The sequence below is a fragment of the Oxyura jamaicensis genome, chromosome 6 (assembly GCF_011077185.1).
Source record: "Oxyura jamaicensis isolate SHBP4307 breed ruddy duck chromosome 6, BPBGC_Ojam_1.0, whole genome shotgun sequence".
NCBI classification, from domain to species: domain Eukaryota; kingdom Metazoa; phylum Chordata; class Aves; order Anseriformes; family Anatidae; genus Oxyura; species Oxyura jamaicensis.
The window spans coordinates 21,590,119-21,613,005 of record NC_048898.1 but is presented as its reverse complement, the minus strand read 5'-3'; the positions used below and the strand labels follow the sequence as shown (position 1 = coordinate 21,613,005).

General features: G+C 37.9%; 1 protein-coding gene and 1 long non-coding RNA gene across 5 annotated transcripts in view; both read left to right on the top strand.

The window, feature by feature from the left end:
• The window catches only part of ADGRA1 (adhesion G protein-coupled receptor A1), a 270,862-nt gene that overhangs the window by 140,015 nt on the left and 107,960 nt on the right, over positions 1 to 22,887 (top strand). For 2 of the 4 annotated variants that reach the window (XM_035330799.1, XM_035330801.1), the window contains 3 exons: positions 1,115 to 1,264; positions 4,617 to 4,778; positions 13,770 to 13,982. In XM_035330799.1, coding sequence (XP_035186690.1) covers positions 1,115 to 1,264; positions 4,617 to 4,778; positions 13,770 to 13,982 — 525 coding nt within the window. Of the gene's footprint in view, positions 1 to 1,114; positions 1,265 to 4,616; positions 4,779 to 13,769; positions 13,983 to 22,887 lie in introns of those variants that run through there. The other 2 variants (XM_035330800.1, XM_035330802.1) reach the window with 2 other exon arrangements.
• LOC118169480 lies at positions 1,271 to 3,019 on the top strand. The gene is made up of 2 exons (XR_004752142.1): positions 1,271 to 2,606; positions 2,707 to 3,019. It is a non-coding gene; the product is annotated as an uncharacterized LOC118169480 (long non-coding RNA).

Below are 22,887 nucleotides of genomic sequence, written 5' to 3'. Positions count from 1 at the left end.
AATTTCTCTTGAAGTCCTGTATCAGAGTTCTGTGGACTGGAATTTGTTTTCCCACTGCTGTTGTCCCATAATATATTTAAACGAGCTGCAGAAAGGAAGGCTACTTCAGAATGCCATTTTGATATCTTCCAAGGCGGGAAAAAAAAAAAAAAAAAGAGAGAGAGAGAGAGAGAAAAAGAGCAGTGGTGTGTGATGGTTAAGAGGATGAGGATGAGATAAAAAAGCAAACTGATGAAAATGCATGAGAAAAAAAGAGCATAACTGTGAATAGCATGGAGGATGGCATAGACCTATAACTAACTTTTACCACTTCCAGTTTCCTTTGTAATTTTTTCCTAACTAGTAGTGCTAGATACCACCACAGGAAGTTTGTTTTCAAGTATATTCCTATTTAAATAGGAATATAGGAATAATAGGAATAGGAATAATAGGAATAATAGGAATAATTACTTAGATCCAGTACAATTAGAATTATTAGAATAAGAAAATAATTCTATTTGGAGAGAAGGTTTCTGCACTCCAGTAAATCCTCCTGCTCAAAGCAAGGTAAGCTATAAGGTAAGGTCAGGTTTCTCAGGGCTTTAACTGCTTAGATTTTCAAAACCTCTGAGGATGGAGACTGCACAACCTCCAGGGGCAACCTATTCTAATGCCTGACTATATCCTTACTGTAGAAAATATTTTCCTCATATCCAGTCTGAACTTCTCTTCTTTCAGCGTAGTACCATGGTCTTTAGTTCTCCCACTATGCACCACTGAACCCTCACAGGTACCACTGTTGTTGTCGTTAATGATCTAATTATATAGGCAAGGCAAGATTGTAGGCTGGTATAATACTTTGAGGCCAGTTTGTTCCAGTCCAGAGAAAGCAGATATGCAAAAATTTTCAATATTTGTTGACATGTGGTGGTGTCTGGAGATGACAACAATGAAATCTGAGACGTAATGCTGAAAATACAATATTCCACTGAAATTTATGTTCATGGTACTAGTGATGCATATAACTCCATGTGAATTTATACAAAGTGTTATACAAATGGATGGGATTTCCAGTTTTTAGAGGAGAACAAAGGTAGCTGATTTATTACACCTAGCAATTCTCATGTATTTTCAGATGCACATCAATTTGACGACCGTGCTTGAATTTTCCCGCCAGCTGACAGCCTACACAAGAGGTGCTTCCCACTTTGCGGATAAAATGGATGTAATATATTTGGCTTATATAATGGAAAAGTTAATTGTCTTCGTGGATGAAGTTGAAGATGTAAGATATCTTCTGTATGCTGAAAAAAAGTTAGAAGTGAAGTCTTCACAGATGGTCCTATTCTTAATGTATGCAGGCACACACTGAAGCTTCTAAAATTGCTTGCTGGTATTCTGGTTGCAAACATTCTGCATATACTGCTGTGTCTTTCTTTATGTGAGACAACTGAGCCATCTCATCTGATTGACAGAGGCATTACTGCTAAGGAATAGAATTCAGTTTTCAATAAGCCATGGCTTTAATTTTTTTTTTTTTCATTTTAATTTTCACCATGACTACCATATTAGAATGAACTCAAGGTGCTTCTCAAGCTGGCCACTTCTTTACCTTTATCTAGGAGTTACTCATGCTTTTCTTGTTTTCTTAACCGAGTTTTGAAAGCATGTAAAACTTTATGTAAAGAGAAGAAAATGTGTCTTGAAGTACAAATTTCCACAGACAATTTTAGCAAAATGTATGGCATTATTACAGGGAAGTCTAATCAGAGTTATGCAAACCCCTATGGGAAAAATAAGTTTTTATAGAGAACAGTAATGTTCATCACAGTTTTTACTGTTAATTGTCAGAGTAACTGCTTTCATAAGATTTCATAACCTGTAATTTTTGTACATATGATAGCTATAGTTAAAGCATTTGTTTTCTTTTGGTTTGGCAATGTTCATTCCATTCTGGCTTTGGGGCTTGTAATAGTTAACATTTTAGTGCCAATTTGAGAAAGCCTCCAACTTCAATTTCATCGTTATTCACCAGACCTAAAATGTTTTAGTAATTCTCTCCAAGAATTCTCTCCAAGAATTGTTCCAAAGCTACAGCTCTGTTTCAACCTCCTAGTTCAAACTCCTGATAAGATCTTACTGCTTTCTGAATAAAATAAAAATAATTTCTCAGCCAAAGAGAAATATTTGGATTTATCCATAGAGTCTCTTTTATTTTTCACGTACTAGTAGTTGGTGCATTCCATTACACATTAAAACTGAGCATCATCTCTAATCTCTTAGTTGATTTTCAAATAGGTTTCAGTTTCTGGTTTTCTGTACTAAAACAGCTCCATCTCCACCACTTACCTCTACATTTCTAATTTCATAATCCCATATTGTTTCTGTAATTTAGAACATTCTCCTCATTTGTCTCTGTTGTCCTCTTCTATTTTGAACTTTATACCTATCTTTCAAGTTCACTAAGCAGGTTCTTTGTTCACTGAGCACTTTACTAACACTCCTTTCTTAACTCTCAATCATAGGGTACAAACATACATGTAAAGTTCAAGTGGCAGTAACTTCACACATGAGGTTACAGTTATGGGATCAAAATTAATTTAATGTAGGGGAACATATGAACAAAGGTAGGTTAATTTGAAACGAACTAACAGCTCAATAAATGGGGTCAAAATAGGATGAAAATGGGATCATAATTAATTTAAAGTAGGGGAACATGAACAAAAGGTAGGTTAATTCGGAATGAACTAACAGCTTAAACAACAATTACCTAAAATCATTAGAAATTAATGTAAATACATACATGGAGGTTTTCTGTGATTTATCAAAATAGTTTTAAAACAAATTTAGATAAACTAGTACAGCTTTCTTACATGTTTTCTGGGAAGTGCCATTCCTAGCCAGCACTGGATTACGCATTTTTAGAAGAGCTAGCTGTACTTTGTCCCATCTGGTGGTTTACCTCTAAAGTAAGAAAGCTTCAACTGCATATTTGCAGTATACTGCAACTCATTACCAGGAAGATATACATGTATTAGTCCAAATTTTTGTATTTTTTCACATCATACCTTATAACACATTTAATTACAATATAAATTACTTCCTCTTTTTATTTCTCATCTTTTGTATATTTACAGTCTATTGTTCTGCCCTCAGTTAGTTATTGCTTAGCTGATTAGTCTGTGCTTTAATCTTTTCTCATAAATCATTTCAGTCTCTTAATGTGTTTTATTATTCATTGTATCAATAACTCTATTTGTCACATTGTCAAATCCATCTAGAATTGCCTAGTAATTACATTCTCAAAAATACATTAAATATTTCAGGAATAGTCACATAAAATTTCACACAGTCTCATTACTTCTCTCTTCTTTGAAATGCATGCGAAATGTAATGTATTTTTTATTGAAAATGCAGAACTGACTTCATAAACTGTCATTCCTTAAACCCTTTCCACCATTGCTGAGTTTCTTTTTTTCTTCTCACTGAGTTATCTGTGCATTTGTCTTATTTTTCTGCTTCTATTAGCTTGGCTTTTTAACCTCTTGAGCTTTTTTAACTCTTGAGCTTTTTTTAAGCTGTATTTCTCTCTGTCATTTTTTGATGTTATATAATTTTGTATTCAGGTTTGTGATATCCTTGTGTATCTTTGTTATATCTTTGTGTCTTAAGTAACCATAAGCCTTCAAAGTAACAGCAATGTTAATTTTGAAATCTCGCTCAAAATAACTTAAAATTTTAAAAAGTAAATATTTTAACTACAGTGTGAAAACACCACCAAAAATATTCACAGTGATGTTTATTCTTTCTAAATGTAATATACTAACAAAAATTTGAAACACAGTCATACTTATTAAAACTGCAAGATATCACCAGGCAAAGGCAAGGATTTACCATTGTGTAAAAGCAGTTAGTCACTCCTAAGAGGAGTTAGTTGCAAGACTGAATCAAAACACACAAAGCTACAAGCCCATACTTTCTGTTTAGCCAGTGAGATGTTACAGTTCCTCGTTACCAGGAAGATGTACATGCATTAGCCGAAAATTTTGTACTTTTTTCATGTCCTGCCTTTATTCTGCAGTAATGCATTTGATCATAATATAAACTTCCTCTTCTTAGTTTTCACCTTTTGTTTAACTTATGTTATTCTGCTGTCAGTTAATTACAGATGTATCAGCACCTGAGTTATATCTCAAATTTACCCTACTATGTCTATAACATTTTTTCCCAAATATATTACCCCTCCCCCCCCCCCCCCCCCAAGGTTCTTTTATTGACCATGAAACAATTCTTTAGAGGGGTAAGGCTAGTTTTCCTTAGTTTAAGAAAGAGGTTAATAATTCGAGGATTGCATTATTCACCCAATGAGAGACTTTGGTTTTTGTGGTGTATCTTGAAGTTAAGTTTTAAAATTGTGAACCAAAAAGCTTTTATTTGAAGACAATAGCATTTCTCTTTCATTGGCATCAATTTTTCAGTCTGTTTAATTTTCTTAACAGAATCAAAAGTATCTTTGAATGATGGCTACTAAGGATACAATGCCCACCTTCAGTTGTACTCTTGTGCACTTATATTCTATTTTTATGTTTTGCAGAAAATACTGTTTTGTTTGTTTGTTTGTTTGTTTTATCTTTCAGATTGGGGATGCTCTCATTGAAATTGCTAGCAATATAATGTTGGTTGATGATCATGTGTTGTGGATGGCTCAAAAGGAAGACAAAGCCTGCACCAGGATTGTACGATGTGTGGAACATATTGCAAATCAAGTACTGACCAGCAACATTCAAGTTATATCAAAGGTATTTCATGAAATTACAAAGATTTTTTGTTAAAATTTATTTTTAGATATTTTTCTTCACAGTTTTTACTGACACATGCAAAGAAGGAGGGCAAGACTGTATAAACTAGGTACACAGGATAGCCCATTTATGTAGATAAACTTGGATTCTTTATTTTTTTCCTTGATTCTGTTCAGAAGACATTTTTTTTTTTTCTGAGTATCACTAATTTTATTTAAATTGGTTTTCTTGAATTTGATTTAATGCATCTATTCTTACAACAGACTGTTCACAACTTCATATTTCTAGTGTTCTTAGTATTCAATCGGTTTCTATTTTTCTTGTCACTGTAGTATCTGGGTTTATTTTGAAAAGGCTAAATTGAGGGAGAAACTTTTAATAAGAGAAAAGGGAACATGCTCCCTTGTCACCTAAAGATTTTAATATGCCTTTCAGAGAAGAGTTTAGACAATACTTGCATAAAGAATTTAGAAAATATTCAAAAAATGTGTATCTTGTCATAAAGATTATTAATTTGCAGATATTTTTAGTAGCAGTATGAAGTAACCGTTCTTTTTTCTTGGTCTTGACTTACATGATGAATTTGTCATTTGGATACTGAAGGGTTCTCATTTAGATACTGAGAAACTGTCAGTTTCAACATCTAAAAGTTAGAAATGCATCTAAATCAAAAGCTTGAAAGTTATTTTTTGAAAGTTATTTTTTAGTTAACTATTTCAAAGTGTTATTGCTTCGTGGGTTCATTTGCCTGCTTTCTTCATCTTAAACAACCTTTATTATTTTCTCAACTGTCCAATGCAGTTGAGAAATGCAGGTGAAGATACTATGTAGAAGTGAATTCAGTTGTAGTTTCAAATATGGCAAAAAGGTATATTAAAAAAATATATATTTAAAAAAAAAAAAAAAAAAAGAAATTATGGTCTGAACTTAACAGCATAATGGCCTTAGTCCCCTCACTGTATAATTTTAGAAAAGCAGTCTTTCCACTTGCAGAATAAAGCAATAAAACATATTGGATTGTTTTGGTTTTCTTTTTTTAAGAAAAATAAAATATTATTATTAAAATAATTAAAAATAATATATCTACATAAATATTTCTAACAAAATTGATTATTTTATTTATATTAATGAATGATGCCTTTATGATTTCCCTTTTACAAGTCTTTTGCAATGTCACAGCTAGGGGTTGCTTCACGTAGAAGATATCTTTTATATGTCAAATGCGAAAGGTTGCCTTTTTTTTTTTTTTTTTCTTGCCACTGCTTCAGGAAGTTGTTGACATGACTGTGGACAGTACTCTGTACTGAAATGTAGATCTATGGATCTACATCTCTAACCTTTTCACCATGTTTCTTTTTTTTTTTTTTTTTTTTTGGAGAAGGAGGAGGAGGAGGAGGAGGTAGTTTATGGTTGAGTGCAATTTGCAAATAAACAAAGCTGTGAATTTTTTTTTTTGGTGTTATCTCCTGAAATATCAAACACTGCTGTTCCTTCTGGAGGCCAGCCAGCAAACTGCATGCAGAAATTGCATCTGTTTACTTTAGAAAACATCATATAAAACCCACAAATCTTAAGTAGCTACTACTTCACAATAAGGTTCCTGAAAAAATGGACATCAATAAGCTGTGACAGTTGTATATCATATGCACAACTGTGTTCCCTGTATGTTGAAAAGCTACCTGAGAGTAACTTCTGCTGTTACTCCTTTATCATTAGTGAAAGACAAAAATGGTTTTTGAGTTCCATGAAGTTGTGGAATGACTAATTTCATGCTCAGAAAAATGTCAGAATGGACACCCTCATTTAGACCTTCTTAAATCTCCTTTGATAGATAAATTCTAGAGGTATATATTGCATATATATACTTAAAGCCTTATTTAATAATCATGTAACAGTTAAAAACAAAACAAAACAAATATTATTCTTCAGTATGGTATTTAAAATTTTAGAGAAGTCCTGTGGAAAAGAAGTTTATGTCAGGGTGGCCTGAAGGCCTGAGTCTCCCCTGCGGGTGGCAGGGCTAGGCCTTGCCAGCCAGGGCCTGTCCCACTGCTCCCAGACAGGCAGCAGGGCCGGCCAGGATCACCCCAGACTAGGAGCATGTCTTCAGTGGTGGTGATGAGGCCAAGCAGGGAGCACAGAGGTGCTAGTCCCAGTGAGGCCTGGTAATGGTAACTGGGCCAGGTCGCAGCCCAGTAACTACCAGGCCAGGCTGTGGCAAGGAGGCTGGGCTCTGGTCAGTGGCAGGCTTGGGGCAACATGGCTGGCTGGTGGCCAGGCTGTGACACAGTCACCACAGTGCTCAGGCTGGCACAGCGCATCAGTATTGCTCTGAGGTGCTTCACTCCTGCACATATTTCTGTGTGTACCTATGTCAGATGTGCAATATGAGAAGGAAGCCTTCCCATGGATGACATACTTAACTCTGTAGTCCTGTCAGGAGTGTGTAGCTGTCCTCGAACCAGCCTCTGAAGAGTTTTAATTTTACTCTTTGCCTGGTGAAACTGTCAGAATAGTTTTGTAAACTTTTTGGTTGGTTGGTTGTTATTGTGCTTTTACTTTACTCTCTTCAGTGCTGTTTTCAGCTTAGCGCTGTAAGGAAACCCTTTGGTCATTCTGCAGTATGGTGCTTTTGTGTGAAATTTAGGAAACGGACTTCACATTAGCATTTTCTCTATCTGCAACACTTACATAAGATTAGCTTGTGTCTTTTCCTAACATGTACCTTTCTGACTGTTGCTTGTTTCCATGGATAATTTTTCTCTATGTTCATCTATATCAATTCAGAGCTCGTTTTAGAGTCCTATGTAAGGAACACTGTTTTGCCTTCTGTTTTATCCATTTCTATATGCTGAGAATGGTGTGTTCATAATATTTGAATATTGTCAGGCCTTTATAGGATTATTTGTGGAGTGAAAAGATTTATGTTTTAAGAATTTCCTACTCAAAAATTTTTTAAAAATGGGTTTCACTTGTGAAATCACTTGAATCTTCTATACAACATTATCTAGTTAACATTTGCTTATTAACCTTCATCTCACAAATGTGTGGTAGGAAACCAGTGCTATTTCCATTCTACAGCAGGAAATTTGAATTTCTGAATAATTAAATGGCTGTTGCCAGGGTTCAAGAACATGTGTTACCACACATAAGTTTTAACTGAAGCATGTGGCTTGATTCTGGTGATGTGGATCACCAAGCTGAGCGGTGCTGCTGATGCAACAGAAGGAAGGGATGCCAGCCAAAGGGGCCGGGACAAGCTTGAAAAGTGGGCCCATGTGAACCTAATGAGGTTCAACAAGTCTAAGAGCAAAGTGCTGCACCTCCATCGGGGCAGTCCTGGACACGAGTAGAGACTGTGAGCAGAACTCATTGAGAGCATCCCTGCAGAGAAAGACTTCGGGGTTCTGGTGGATGAAAAGCTCAACATGAGTCAGCAGTGCGTGCTTGCAGCCCATAATTGAGATCGGCTCCGGGGCAGATGTGTTCTGCAGCGGGGCAGGGGATCGGGACAGGCAGGGCTCTTTTTCCGGCATCCAGGCCACTCGAGGCAGCCGAGGGAGCTGCCAGGGCCCGGCGGCCCTCGCGAGGGAGGCTGACGAGGTGCAGGCGGAGCCAGTAGCGTCAGCGGCAGGCCATTTAAATCGGGCTCCGCCGCCATTTCGCAGCCACTTTGCTGAGGCGATCAACTCTGGGGAAGACGCGTTCTGCACCGGAGCGCGGGATCGGGACAGGCAGGGCCTTTCTTCTGGCATCGAGGCCACTTGAGGCAGCCCTCGCGCGGGAGGCTTACGAGGCGTAGGCGGAGCCAGCAGCGCCCCTCTGCCCTGACGATTAAAAGCAGCTCCTAGGGAGCAGGAGCCAACAGGGTGTGGTGTGTCAGAAGGGCAGGGTGCTCTGAGGCAGGGCAGGGCAGGGCAGAGAGTTCCCCCTGGCCCAAAGGAACAACTAATCTAACGGCTGTCTACCACTAGCTAGGCCACAATGGTCTATGCTAGGCAGAGAGCTATCTCTAGGAAGTCTATAACCACCCAGATTGACTGCCCGCTCTGAAATGCAGCAGTTCAGCTGTCTGGATGCAGGGAGTGCCAGAGCCTGTTGCTGCTATCTGAGGGAGGCAGAGATACTGTGTGTGTGAGGTGCGAGCAGGTGGATGACCTGGTCTGCCTGGTGGCAGAGCTCAAGGACGAGGTGGAGAGGTAGAGGGCCATCAGGGAGTGCGAGCGGGAGATAGACTGGTGGAACAACTCCCTGCAAGGCCTGAAGGAGAGGCACCGGGGTGAGACACCCCAAATGGGGGTGGACCCCCTGCCCTGTTGCTTTCAGGCAGAGGGAAGGGACCTTGGAGTTGAGGAGGAATGGAGACATGTCCCTGCTCGACCCTGCAGGCAATGCCCCCCCCTACCAGCCCCACCTTCCCAGGTGTCCTTAAACAACAGATTTGAGGCCCTGGAGCTTGAGAGATCAGTGGGTGAGGAAGTGGTAGAAAGTCTACACAGGAGGATACCTTGGGCAAGGAAGTCGACTCCATGCCTCAAGACTGCCTCCACCAAGAAAGATAGAAGTGTAATCATTGTAGGTGACTCATTTCCCAGGGTAATGGAGTGCCCTATTAGTTGGCCTGACCCTACCCGTAGGGAAGTCTGCTGCCTCCCTGGGGCCAGGGATGTTGCCAGAAAGCTTCTCAACCTGGTTTGCCCCTTTAATTACTATCCTCTTTTGATAGTCCAGGCTGGCAGTGGTAATACTGAAGGGAGAAGCCTGAAGGCTATCAAATGGGAGTCTAGGGGACTGGGATGGTCAGTGGTTGGAGCGGGAGTACAGGTGGTGTTTTTGTCCATTCCTACAGTGACGGGGAGGGGTACAGAGAGGACACGGAAAGCCCACCTGATAAACACGTGCTTCAGAGGCTGGTGCCAACACAGAAACTTTTTTTTTTTTTTTTTTTTTTTTTTTGACCATGGGGCGCTTTACTCAGCACCCAGCCTGATGGCTGCAGACGGGTCCCACCTATCTCTAAGGGGAAAATGGATCCTAGCCCAGGAGCTGTCAGGGCTCATTGAGAGGGCTTTAAACTAGGTAAGAAGGGGGACGGTGCTGAAGTAAGACTTGTTGGAAGTGTGCCAGGGGAGAAGGCAATGGCCCAACTGAAGCGCATCAACAGTAATGCACTCGGCATGGGTAACGAGGAGCTGGAAGCCATCATGCAGCAGGCTATGACTTGGTTACCATCACGGAAGCGTGGTGGGACCACTCTCATGACTGGAGTGTTGCAATGACTGGCTATAGGCTCTTCAGAAGGGACAGGCAGCACAGAAGGGGTGGTGGTGTGGTTCTCTATATTAGAGAGCATTTTGATGCTGTGGAACTTGAGGTTGGGAATGATAAGGTTGAGTCCCTATGAGTTAGAATCAGTGGGAAGGCCAACAAGGCAAGCATCCTCGTGGGGGTCTGTTATGGACCGCCAAACCAGGATGAGGAGATGGATGAGGAGTTCTACAGGCAGCTGGCAAAAGTTGCAAAATCATCAGTGCTTGTTCTTGTGGGGGACTTTAACTTCCCAGACGTATCCTGGAAGCGCAACGCAGCTTCCCCGAGAAAGCAGGCTAGGATGTTTCTGGAGAGTGTGGAAGATAGCTTCCTGACACAGGTGGTTAGTGAGCCTACCAGGGGAGGTGCCCTGCTAGACCGTCTGTTCACAAACAGAGAAGGATTGGTGGGAGATGTGGTGGCTGGGAGCTGTCTTGGGCAGAGTGACCACAAAATGGTAGAGTTCTCTATTCTTGGTGAAGTCAGGAGGGGAATCAGTAAAACTGCTGTCTTGGACTTGCAGAGGGCTGACTTTGAGCTGTTCAGGACACTGGTTGGCAGAGTCCCTTGGGAGGTGGTTCTGAAGGGCAGAGGAGTCCAGGAAGGCTGGGCACTCTTCAAGAAGGAAATCTTAATGGCTCAGGAGCGGTCTGTCCCCATGTGCCCAAAGATGAGCCAGTGCGGAAGAAGACTGGCCTTGCTGAACAGAGAGCTGTGGCTAGAGCTTAGGAGAAAAAAGAGGGTTTATAATCTTTGGAAAAGAGGGCGGGCCACTCAGGAGGACTATAGGGATGTTGCGAGGCTGTGCAGGGACAAAATTAGAAAGGCCAAAGCTCATCTGGAGCGCAATCTGTCTACTGCTGTTAAAGATAACAAAAAACGTTTTTATAAATACATCAACACAAAAAGGAGGCCTAAGGAGAATCTCCATCCTTTATTGGATGTGGGGGGAAACTTAGTTACAAGAGATGAGGAAAAGGCTGAGGTGCTTAATGCCTTATTTGCCTTAGTCTTTAGCAGCAAAACCAGTTGTTCTCTGGATACCCTGTACCCTGAGCTGGTGGAAGGGGATGGGGAGCAGAATGTGGCCCTCAATCCATGAGGAAATGGTTGGCGACGTGCTACAGCATTTGAATGTACGCAAGTCAATGGGGCCGGATGGGATCCACCCAAGGGTACTGAGAACTGTTGGAGGAGCTGGCCAAACCGCTTTCCATCATTTATCGGCAGTCCTGGCCATCAGGTGGTCCCAGTCGACTGGCGGCTAGCAAACGTGATGCCCATTTACAAGAAGGGCCAAAGGGTAGACCTATAGGCCTATTAGTTTGACCTCAGTGCCAGGGAAGCTCATGGAGCAGATTATCTTGGGTGTCATCACATGGCACTTGCAGGGCAACCGGGCGATCAGGCCCAGTCAACATGGGTTTATGAAAGGCAGGTCTGATCTCCTTCTATGACAAAGTGACACACTTAATGGATGAGGGAAAGGCTGTGGATGTCGTCTACCTTGATTTCAGTAAGGCTTCTGACACCATTTCCCACAACATTCTCAAAAATCTGGCTGCTCATGGCTTGGACTGGCGTATGCTTCATTGGGTTAAAAACTGGCTGGATAGCCGGGCCCAAAGAGTTGTGGTGAATGGAGTCAAATCCAGTTGGAGGCTGGTCAGTAGTGGAGTCCCCCAGGGCTCAGTACTGGGGCCAGTTCTCTTTAACATCTTCATCGATGATCTGGATGAGGGGATCATGTGCACCCTAAGTAAGTGGGCAGATGACACCAAGTTAGGTGCATGTGTCGATCTGCTTGAGGATAGGAAAGCTCTGCAGGAAGATCTGGATAGGCTGGACCAATGGGCTGAGGCCAGCGTTATGAAGTTCAACAAGGCCAAGTGCCGGGTCCTGCACCTGGGGTGCAACAACCCAAAGCGCAGCTACAGGCTGGGAGATGAGTGGTTGGAAAGCTGCCTGGCAGAGAAGGACCTGGGAGTATTGGTTGATAGGTGGCTGAATATGAGCCAGCAGTGTGCTCAGGCGGCCAAGAAGACCAACAGCATCCTGGCTTTTATAAGAAGCAGTGTGGCCAGCAGGGCTAGGGAAGTGATTGTCCCCCTGTACATGGCTCTGGTGAGGCCGCACCTCGAGTAATGTATTCAGTTTTGGGCCCCTCACTGCAAGAAGGACATGGAGGTGCTTGAGCGGGTCCAAAGAAGGGCAACGAAGCTGGTGAGGTGTCTGAGAACAAGTCTGATGAGGAGCGGCTGAGGGAGCTGGGCTTATTCAGCCTGGAGAAAAGGAGGCTCAGGGGTGACCTTATCGTTCTCTATAGGTACATTAAAGGAGGCCGTAGCGAGTTGGGGGTTGGTCTGATGAGGGGGAATGGGCTAAAGTTGTGCCAGGGGAGGTTTAGGTTGGATATTAGGAAGAATTTCTTTACTGAAAGGGTTGTTAGGCATTGGAATGAGCTGCCCAGGGAAGTGGTTGAGTCACCATCCCTGGAGGTCTTTAAAAGATGTTTAGACGTTGAGCTTAGGGATATGGTTCAGTGAAGGACTTGTTAGTGTTAGGTTGGCGGTTGGGCTCCAACCTCGCTCGTGCGGGGGCCGGGCGGGGGGGGGGGGAGGCACAAAGATGACCAGAGGGCTGGAGCACCACTCCTGTGAAGGAAGGATGAGAGAGCTGGGCCTGTTTGGCCTACAGAAGAGTAGACTCCAGGGTGACCTTATTGCAGCCTGTGAATACTTAATGGAGGCTTATAAAAAAAGAGAGAGAGTGACTTTCTGCTCTATCAGATAATGACAAGACAAGGGGGAATGGTTTTAAACTGAAAGAGGAGAGATTTAGATTAGAGGTTAGGAGGAAATTCTTCACATAAAGGGTGGTGAGGCACTGGAACAGGTTGTCCAGAGAGCTTGTGGATGCCCCATCCTTGGAGGTGTTCAAGATCAGGCTGGATGAGGCCCTGACCAATCTGATCTAATGGGTGGCGTGTGTGTGTGTCTGAAACTAGATGATCTTCCATGTCCCTTCCAACTCCAGCCATTCTATGATTCTATGATAACAGTATTCTGCAAACATGATAATGGAACATTATCTAAAAAAAAAAAAAAAAAAAAAAAAAATCAATCAGTCCAACCAACAAATAGCTAAGCATGTTTCTGTTTCATTTCTGAGGCAGAGAGCACATCCCTGCCCATTTTTTAAATAATTCCTACTACTATGGTTGCTAATTCACTTCATATGAAGTGAATTTAAATTGTGAATTTAAATTCACAATTTAAGTGAATTCACAATTTAAGTGAATTTAAATTCACTTCATATGAAGTGAATTTAAAGCACTCATATGAAGTGCTTTAAATTGGGACTAAGTCTGTTGAAGCTGATAATGACACAGTTGCAAAACTGATAAAAATTGAGAGATAATTAAGTCCTAAGAAAGTTTATTTACTTTCTATCCTGTCATCTGTTTTTACTTATTCCTAAGGAATTTTCAAGCAAACCCTCTGTACTATTGTAGAATTCTAGATCATTTTTTAAAAAATAAATTCAATTTTCTTTCTGTCACGCGCATATATGGGAGCATGTACATGCATAGTCCTTTATAACATATATACAGTAAATACAAAATACATGTATAATAATGTATTACTCCTAATGTTTAGCAACATACCTTCATCTTGACAGGTATCTCATAATATTGCTCTGGAGGCCTTTATGATCAAGCCATCAAGTTTCATAGGAATGACTTGCACTGCTTTCCAGAAAATATCTGCAAATTCTGACAAGTTGGTGCGTGATTTGGGAAGCTGGGAAGCAGATGCCTATTCTGATCAACATTTAAATTTCAAGTGCAACACTGGCAATCTGAATAGTTCCTTGGTGAATTCTTCTACCAGAGTAAGTCAGTACAGTTGTGAATATAACTTAAGTATTTCAATGTGTTTTCAGCAGAACCTTTAAGCAGAATACTGATTTGGCAAATATATTTTATGGGTTGTTGGTGTTGTAAACTGGTTTATAATTTCAGCATTTAAGTAGATGTAAACTAGTGTATTGGGTGCAGAATATTTTGTTATGCTAACAGATATTCCACAAATGTAATCAGGCAGAATGAAGGAATGCAGGATGTGAATAGAAGTGAGTAAATGTCTTGTACGTTCCGTGTCTGTGTCCAGTTCTGCAAACTTTTCAATATATGAGCAACATATTTGATGTAATTTGGGAATATTTGTTTTAGTGAGGTGCTCTCTGGATTTCAGATTTCAGAAATTTATTAGTCTAGGGAAATTATCTTTACTTCCACTAAATAATATTACATTCTCTATTTTCTGAACTTTATACAGAGGGAGAGTGTTACATTGCAGTTTTTGAGTAGTAGCCCAAGAAACACAATAATAAATAAGCCTTTTAATAGAATGTACTGCTATTATCAAATAATGAAGTGGAACAATTAAATTCTGATCTAGCAGGAAATGGAATTTTACATTTGGCTGAGCATGTTATTAAATTTAAGTATTGCAGAGTTGAATTTTTGTTATCCATCAGCTGAATCTCAGTTTAATAGGCTTATTTCTTGAAATACTTGCTGTGACAAAATGATACTTTTCTGGATAATACTACCAGTTTATTGAACTTTGCAAGTATTTTGATTAAAGTTATTTTCTCTCTGTTGCATTTTAATCTTCTGTAAAGATGAGGCAGTGATGTAGTAGTTTGTACTTTCAGGATCTTCTAGTAAAAAAGAGCCATCTTAATAATGGGGTGGGCAAAAAAGTGAGAAAGAAACATCACCAGGGCAGCTGACCTAAACCAACCAAAGGGATATTCCATACCATATCCATCACACTCAGCAATAAAAGGTGGAAAAATGTGGAAAAAGGAAGAAGAGGGGAGGGGTGGGCTCTCGTTGTGAAAACGTCTGTCCTCCTCCCGAACACCGGCTACATGCGTTGAGGCCCTGCTTCAAGGACGTGGTCAAGCATCGCTCATTTGTGTGAACTAGAGAGTAATTTCTTTCCTCTGCAGTTCCACATAGCCTTTACTTGTTTTGTTTTGTTATTCCCTTCCCCCTCCCTCTTCCCCTTTCCCTTTTTTCCCTTTAGCTGAATTGTTTAATTAATAATAATATTTCCTTAATAATATTTTTTCTCTTTAATTAAATTATCCTTATCTCAACCCGTGAGTTGTTCTTTCCTTTACCTCTTCCCCTCCTCATCTGAGGAGGGGGCGTGAAAGAGCGGTTGTGGTGTGCAGCTGCCTAGCACAGTAAAACCACCACAACAACGTACAGAAAGGAAACTACTGCGTACCCAAAGGAAGAAGTTAGAATGTAGAAAGTAAACTTATTTCTATGCAAAGAAATTTTAAACTACATGATATATATTCAGGCAGAAGTCATGTTATTAGGTGGATCACTAGTTATCATGTGGGTGAATTTGTAAATATTGTAATAGTGCATTACAGGAGATTCAGCTAAATGTTAGTTTCATGGCTTTAGGTTTTAGCACTAAATGTTCTCAGGTTTTAAATGAGATATGTGAATAAACAGAATATATTCCTTTATCCAAATCCTGAAAAATAAGGGGTTTCTATTCATTGTTGTTCTCTGAAACTTTTCAGCTAAGAATTCCTTTAATTCATTCTGAAATGAGTTGTATTCGTTCTGCTTAATAGAACAATCTGTAGAAGTGTAAATGATAACAGAAAGTAGGATTCTTTATCATCATCCACAAGCAAAATTATTTCTGTATATTCTCAGAGGAGACAAACAGTAGACCTACCTGATTGTGCTATGCAAAATTCGGGAAAATAGAGAATTTGTGATGGAGGTGGGAGTTGCTCGTTTCCAATGTTTAGTCACTGTATTTTAAAGTACTTATTAATCTGACTATTTAGAATGTCATTTTAGATGATGAACTTATTCTTAGAATCTTTCTCTATTTAGCACAGGATTAATCATAAAGAAGAAAAAAAATTAATGAAAATCACTAAGTACAAATGGTGATTACAACTTTAATTTACTTCTAATAAGAGCATAAAAAGTTGTCCTTAAAAATCTTATTAAATGAGAATGTTTACATTGTTTTGCGTTAAAATTTGTAGCCCTCTTCAAATGTACAATATTGTAAATCATCTGCTCACTAAGCATAAACAATTGTTTATGCCATCTGTCTTTTGATAGCCAATTGTACTAATGAATTTTTAAAAGTTCATAAAGCAATTAGGGGACAGTTGATGGGAGAGAACTGAAATAGATGATCACAAACTCTCTTAATAACACAATCAATGCTTTTGTAGATTGCCCATTTGATATTTTCAGGCACTGGTGCAAATGGATACAAATTTAGTCAGTAGCTGTCTGTTCATTGCTTAACCTTATCTGGTTATTATGGTATAAAGAACCACAAAACAGAACAAAACAAAAAGGAAGAAATACTGATTTTTTTTCTTTTTTTTTTAAAGGAAAGAATAAACTTTGAAAGTTAAATAATTTAAAAGGACTGAAAGAGAAGTTCAGGAGATAGCTATTTCAGTATATATATATCCACTTCTGGTTAAAATATGTGGTAGGTCTTTCATGGACTAACTTGCAGTGTTTCTGAATACCCTAAAACAAAATATTATTTCAGTTTTATACACAAATATTTATTTTTAAATCTAATTTTGGCTATACAGCCAGTAACAGTCTGAAAAGTTGAAAAAAAAATCATCACTATTGCAGATCAAAAGCTACCTCTTTTAGAGTTTAGATGCAGATCTAAAATCCCATTTCTGCCATCAGTAGTAGACAGCTTTCACTGCCCAACTGGACTCCTGAATGAAAAAAAAAAAAAAAAAAAAGGCTCAGTATACCTTCCTTTTTTATGATACAGTGGCTTGTATTCTGATACTGTGGTTGTTTCCATCTCTGATTAAATAGGCTTAATGGTGTTTTCCCAACCCGAGACTCCAGTTCAAGATCATGTTACAAAGTGCTTCCAAGACAGTGTCTCATGACCTGACTGTGCTGTATGGATATCACAACAATGGCACATAAATAGGTCTGCTGTAACGTTTGAACTCAGACAATGTGAGAACAGCTTATGAAATTTTAGTGCCACTGAATATGATTCCAGGGTCTGGTTCCCATCAGACCAGTAGTCTGGACCTAATCCCTGTTCCAGTCTGATCCTGTAAATTACCTCCACTGTGTAAAGAGATCACTTACACAGTTAATCCTTCCTCTACCTCACTAAAATGTCATCAACGTAAAATGAATTTTTAAGCCTCATGTTTATCACAGTCAAACATGTAGTTTATAGGGGACTGTAGACTCAGTATTCACACTTGGACTTTGAGGAGGAAATAATTTTATTAATGTAATTTACAGTTTCAGCTTCATGGCTTGTTTAAAAAAACTTTTTAAATAAAAAATTATCTCTTTCGTTGTTCATCTGACACAGGACTGAATTCAAAGGAGCAAAAATGGCCTGTATGTATATAATCCCTGATGTCTGAAATTCCACATAATACATTCCATGCATTCCATTTAACTTTACAATTATGTTTATTTTAAAATTCTTTTATTTTTTATTTTTTCTGAGCCAGAGTGGCCTTTTGATTTGTCAGATTGCATTACAGGTGATATCCATATGCTAAAATCTTAAGGGTTAAATTGGTACTATGTTTGGTAGTAGATACGCTAATCGTGAAGAAAAATTCTGAAGTTCTTTGAGAAAATCCTACGATCACTTGCTTATACCACTTTCGGACATTATATAATTTTAGAAATATTTTAGTTACTGAAAAATATACAATCAATATGTAAAAAACAAAACAACAACAACAAACAAAACAAAACAGAACAAAACAAAAAAATTGCATAAAATCAATATGAATATCAGACCATACAGAAAATATATAAATTATAGTAAATTCATATGTAAAAGTTAATGGGATTGCCAAAAATAATGTAATGCAAGGATTTCCACTGCCAGCCACTACTTTGGGCTAGCACAGAAAGTCCCAAAGAGGAGCTGTGAAGGGAAAAGTCTTAAGCTGTGTAAGACCTATTTTCTAATAGGTTTTGTAATGAAAGTGCCTTTCACTGCAATTCAGTGTATGTAAAATTCTCATAATCTTAATAGATAATTACTTGTATCCATTTAGAAGCTGCCTAGTAGACTGTGGAATAATTAACTTTCTCATTAATGCAGAAACTAAGTCTTATATAAATAATAATTACAATTTATACTGGAAATGTCAAAGCCGGAGTGTTAGATGTGCAGTTACCCAACAATGGATTCCAAAATGATTTCCTATGGTACTTCTACAAAAACAATTGGTTTTGACTCTAAGATTTGAACAGTACTGGCAGTGACAGCATTTAAAAACTTATCTTCCAGCTCGTTAGATTATATATTTTCATGAACAGATATGTAAATACATTTTAATTACCTGTGAACCTGTTTAAGGAAAGTATTTTCATTTAAGCATCTTCTTAGTGTACTAACTTCATTGAGTTGCTTATCCATTAAAGATACTTTTTTTTTTTTTTTTTTTTTTTTTCCCCATGCTCAGAATGCATGTGTACAGAATTTTTCAGGGCAATAAGATCAGCCAAGGAAATCTAACACTTAAAGCAATGTGTAGAATTTGTGAACTCAATTAAAATGTAATGCAAAATGAAAATATTTTCAGCAACTTTCACAGGAATTAATCTGCTTTTAACTGGCTTTTCTGGTCCAGTCTGTCAGATTAAATGTTCCCCCAGTCTGGATATTCCTTCATTCACTGCTACACTAAAAAGATTGCACAACTGTGTTTCAGTCTCTTGTGGAGAAGATTCACATAGCAATTTTGCATAACCAGATACGTCTTAATTACAAAATACAACCTGAAATATCTAACAAAATACTGCTGTACTACCTACAATATATCAGTTGGATCATGCTACACTATATCATTAGGATCATTCTGTATTTCTTCTTCAAGAGTCATACGTGTAGCATGAATTATGTTTTAAACATTTCTCACTTGATTTCCTCTTATTTCCCAGCATACATAACTTTTTAGAGAGTGTCATGGCACTTCTCTCATCAAATACGATGAACTTTGAGTATGTCTGTGTGATACAGATAACTACAAGATTATCCTTTTTTTTTTTTTTTTTTTTTTTTTTTTTTGCGTCGTGAAAAAATTTTTTTTTGAAGACAAAAAAAAAAAAAACCCGGCCCCCCGCCCCCCCCCCACAAAAAAAAAAAAAAAAAAAAAAAAAAAAAAAAAAAAGCAGCTATTTTCTCATTTTACATGTGTGGCATATTACCATGGCTTTGGCTCAATTCTGATGGACATAATATCATAGTTTATTTGGGTTTCGAAGTATCTTTTCTCCAGGTATTGTAAAACAGATCATGATTGTATATCCAGATCAAGACACTTCATTTTACACATCAGAGTTTGTCCTGTTCATTTTGCTTTGGGAGTTGTCTACTTTTGCCCATTTTATTTTTCACCTGTCCTTTAGTTTGTGTGCTATGGCACACAAAGCATTTTGCTTTTCTTATGTTGGATATTGATATTGGTTTGGGAATTTGCTCTGGGAACGTATGGGAAAGTTTGCTTGGATGTAAATTCTTTATATTGATTTTAGAGTAACCATTCTAGGTCTGTTTCTTTTTACTCCGTGGATAGTTTGTTTGTATTGTCACAAAGGTATATCTTTATGTAATTTATGAGATTTTAAAGTTTATTCTATTTAACCTGCTTCCATTCCAGAACATTTTTTCTAAATACTTTTTATTTTTAAAATTTAGTTTTAAGAATTATCCTATAGTGACTTTTATTGTGACTTAGAATCTACCCAGATATATTGTATCTATTTATTCAATACTCTGAATGATCACATTCATTATAATTACTTTTAAAAATATTGTTTTTACATTATTCTTCATTCTTATACATGAAATCTGGGAGATACAGAAAAGTAGGTGCTGGTAGCTCTCTTATTGAAGCCATTGTTTACTAGTTTTAAAATAAAATCGATACCAACTGGAAACATTTAGTACTAAGAAAAGATTGGGGAAGAATTTCCACTTATTTTGAATTACAGCCATGTAACATATGAAATAGTATTTTCTGTGCATTTTCATTTGCTTGAAGGTGAGTAGTGATTGTACACTGAGTACTAGCTATGGAAAAAATAAAGTGTCTGTCATTCAATTGGTTAGGTGGGTTTAACTTCAAAATTAAACACAAACTGCCCCTATCTTTCTTCTTACAGAATCCTCAAATCAGACATTTGCATATCTGTACCTTTTAGTACTATTCCTTCTCAAAAAAATGTCTTTATATATTTATGTCTCTTATGACATCTTCAGTATATAGTTTGGTGTTCTGCATTCAGTATGCTTTCTTTATTCTGCACGTACTGCCATGGTGTTTTATGATGTGAAAGGCTGAAAGGCTATGCTGCTATTTCTAAACATGCAGAAAATTAAATAGTTCTAAAATACTGTCTATGCATGTGCAACGTCAAATATAGTAGGTACACAGAAGGGTTTCTACAATTCTTACATTTGTTTAACATATACCAATGCAATGAATGCACATTAGGTTCTTTTAAAGTAGGAAAAAATGTATTGTATCAATTTTTCTTATTTTATATGTGGTTTCTGCACAAAACAAACCTTAAAATGTTTCATTACAGGTTCATATCCCTCTTCACGTATCATGCCCTGTCTTCAGCAGATAAAAACTTACTCTGCAAATCACATCAGTCACCTGTGTTTTCTGTATTCCACTGTTTGTGGTATTGATGTTTCTGATACATATATTAGGTTTAAAACTTATATATTTTAACTGATATTAAGTTCTCCATTAATGCTATATACAGTCGTTATTTTTAATTTGTGTACCTATGAAGAAGGACAAAAGGACTTGGAGAGTTACCAATTTGTGATACAAAATTCTGTTATTTCAACTCACATTTGCTTTCCTGTGAAACAGACTTCTGTTTCTAGACAGCCGCTAGTCGTATTGATTTTATGTATGCATTCAATATATATCTAAGAAAGATGATCTCACTTTCTCATCCGCAAGGTTTTCTTCTGATTTTCTGCACCATCCTTGTTATGGAAAAGTTCTCTCTGGGACTTCCCAAAGGGCATTATAAGATCAGTTCCTTTGTTACAAGCAAAGGAAGCAAAATTACCAGGCTTCCTCATATGCATTCTGCTGTTTAATGATAGTTTGTATACTAATTAAGATAAATCTTGTAACAGAAACACATTGACACTGTAACAGTTAATAATGCAGTACATTAAATGTTACATTATATTTTAAGTTAACTTAGTGGCTTAGTAGATAATAATGAATAAGTAGAATACTGAGAGTACTAGCAAAATTCCTGGTTGTGCATTTACTTTTGAGGAATTATATCTGAACTCTAATTTTGCTACTATAATAATAAACTGTTACATTTTTATAGCTCTGTAAAATACAAAGTTCAATACTTTCAAGTACTCTTTCCTAAAATCTTTTTTTAAATGCTTACTTAACTTTCACTGAGGAATTCTGAAACCTTCGGAGAGAACATACCTCGGCATCCAATAAATACTTATAATTCATTACTCAAAACATTTTCCACCACATGTTTAGCTGAGCATTGCCTGTTTTTGCTGTTAGAGAAGACATTTTCAGTTTCTAAACAGATATTTTAGTAACTATAGAAATATACGTAACTTTGTTGTTGTTGTTGTTTTCTGTGTTGGTTTGATTCCTCCTGGCTTATTTTGTTTCTTATAGATTGATTATAGTTGATTATTTGTTGGTTATAGTTTGATTTAATCAAAAATAATTTGATTACAATAAAGAGTTCACTAAAATAGATTACTTTGAAGATTAGCAGGTGATATGGCTAGAATTTTTTTCTGAATGTGGGTTCTACTCCTAGAAACTTCAATTGTTTCGTGACTTTCCAATTTCTAGCTGTATGTGATAACTGGGGGAAGGAGCCAATGGCACAAGTGTGAGAGAGGTTTCTGTTGGAGGATTGTAACGCTGCATGTGATATTAAGGTGCTCACTGAGAGATAGTTCAAAATTTCACTTTTTAATAGCTAAAGTAGTGGTTGGAACTTCAATTAACAATCTGTTGATTTATTCAAGGCAAGTAAAACAGTTTCTGAGGTCGCATATCAAATTTTTTTTTTTTTTTTTTCCCCTGATTTTGTGGTAGAGTCTATGAGTTGTTATATCTATATATATATTCTACATAGAAAAACAATCTTCTTTATGTTGTGGGAGTTTTTCCAAAGATTTTATCACAGAATCACAAAATTGTAGGGGTTGGAACAAACCTCAAGAGATCGCTGGGTCCAACCCCCCTGCCAAAGCAGGTTCCCTAGAGCAGGTTGCCCAGGTAGGCATCCAGATGGGCCTTGGATATCTCCAGAGAAGGAGACTCCACAACCTCCCTGGGCAGCCTGTTCCAGTGCTCCATCACTCTCACTGTGAAGAAGAATATATTATATAACCATTGAGGTAGTTATGTGTGTATATATATATATATACATTCTATCTATATATATCTATATATATAGATAGAATGTACAGCAGAAGTCAGCAATGGAATGCATATTTTCAGTTTGGGTAGTGAGTATGTTATCTCTACTTTTTAAGCAGAATGTAGATCAAGGGTTATGATTTATGTAGAATACCTCTTTTGAAGTAAATTATGAAGAGACTACAAATGAGTTGATTCATGAAATTACTGGTATGCTGTTGAGCTATCTTTGGCTTCAGAAGTGTCTCCATGATACAGG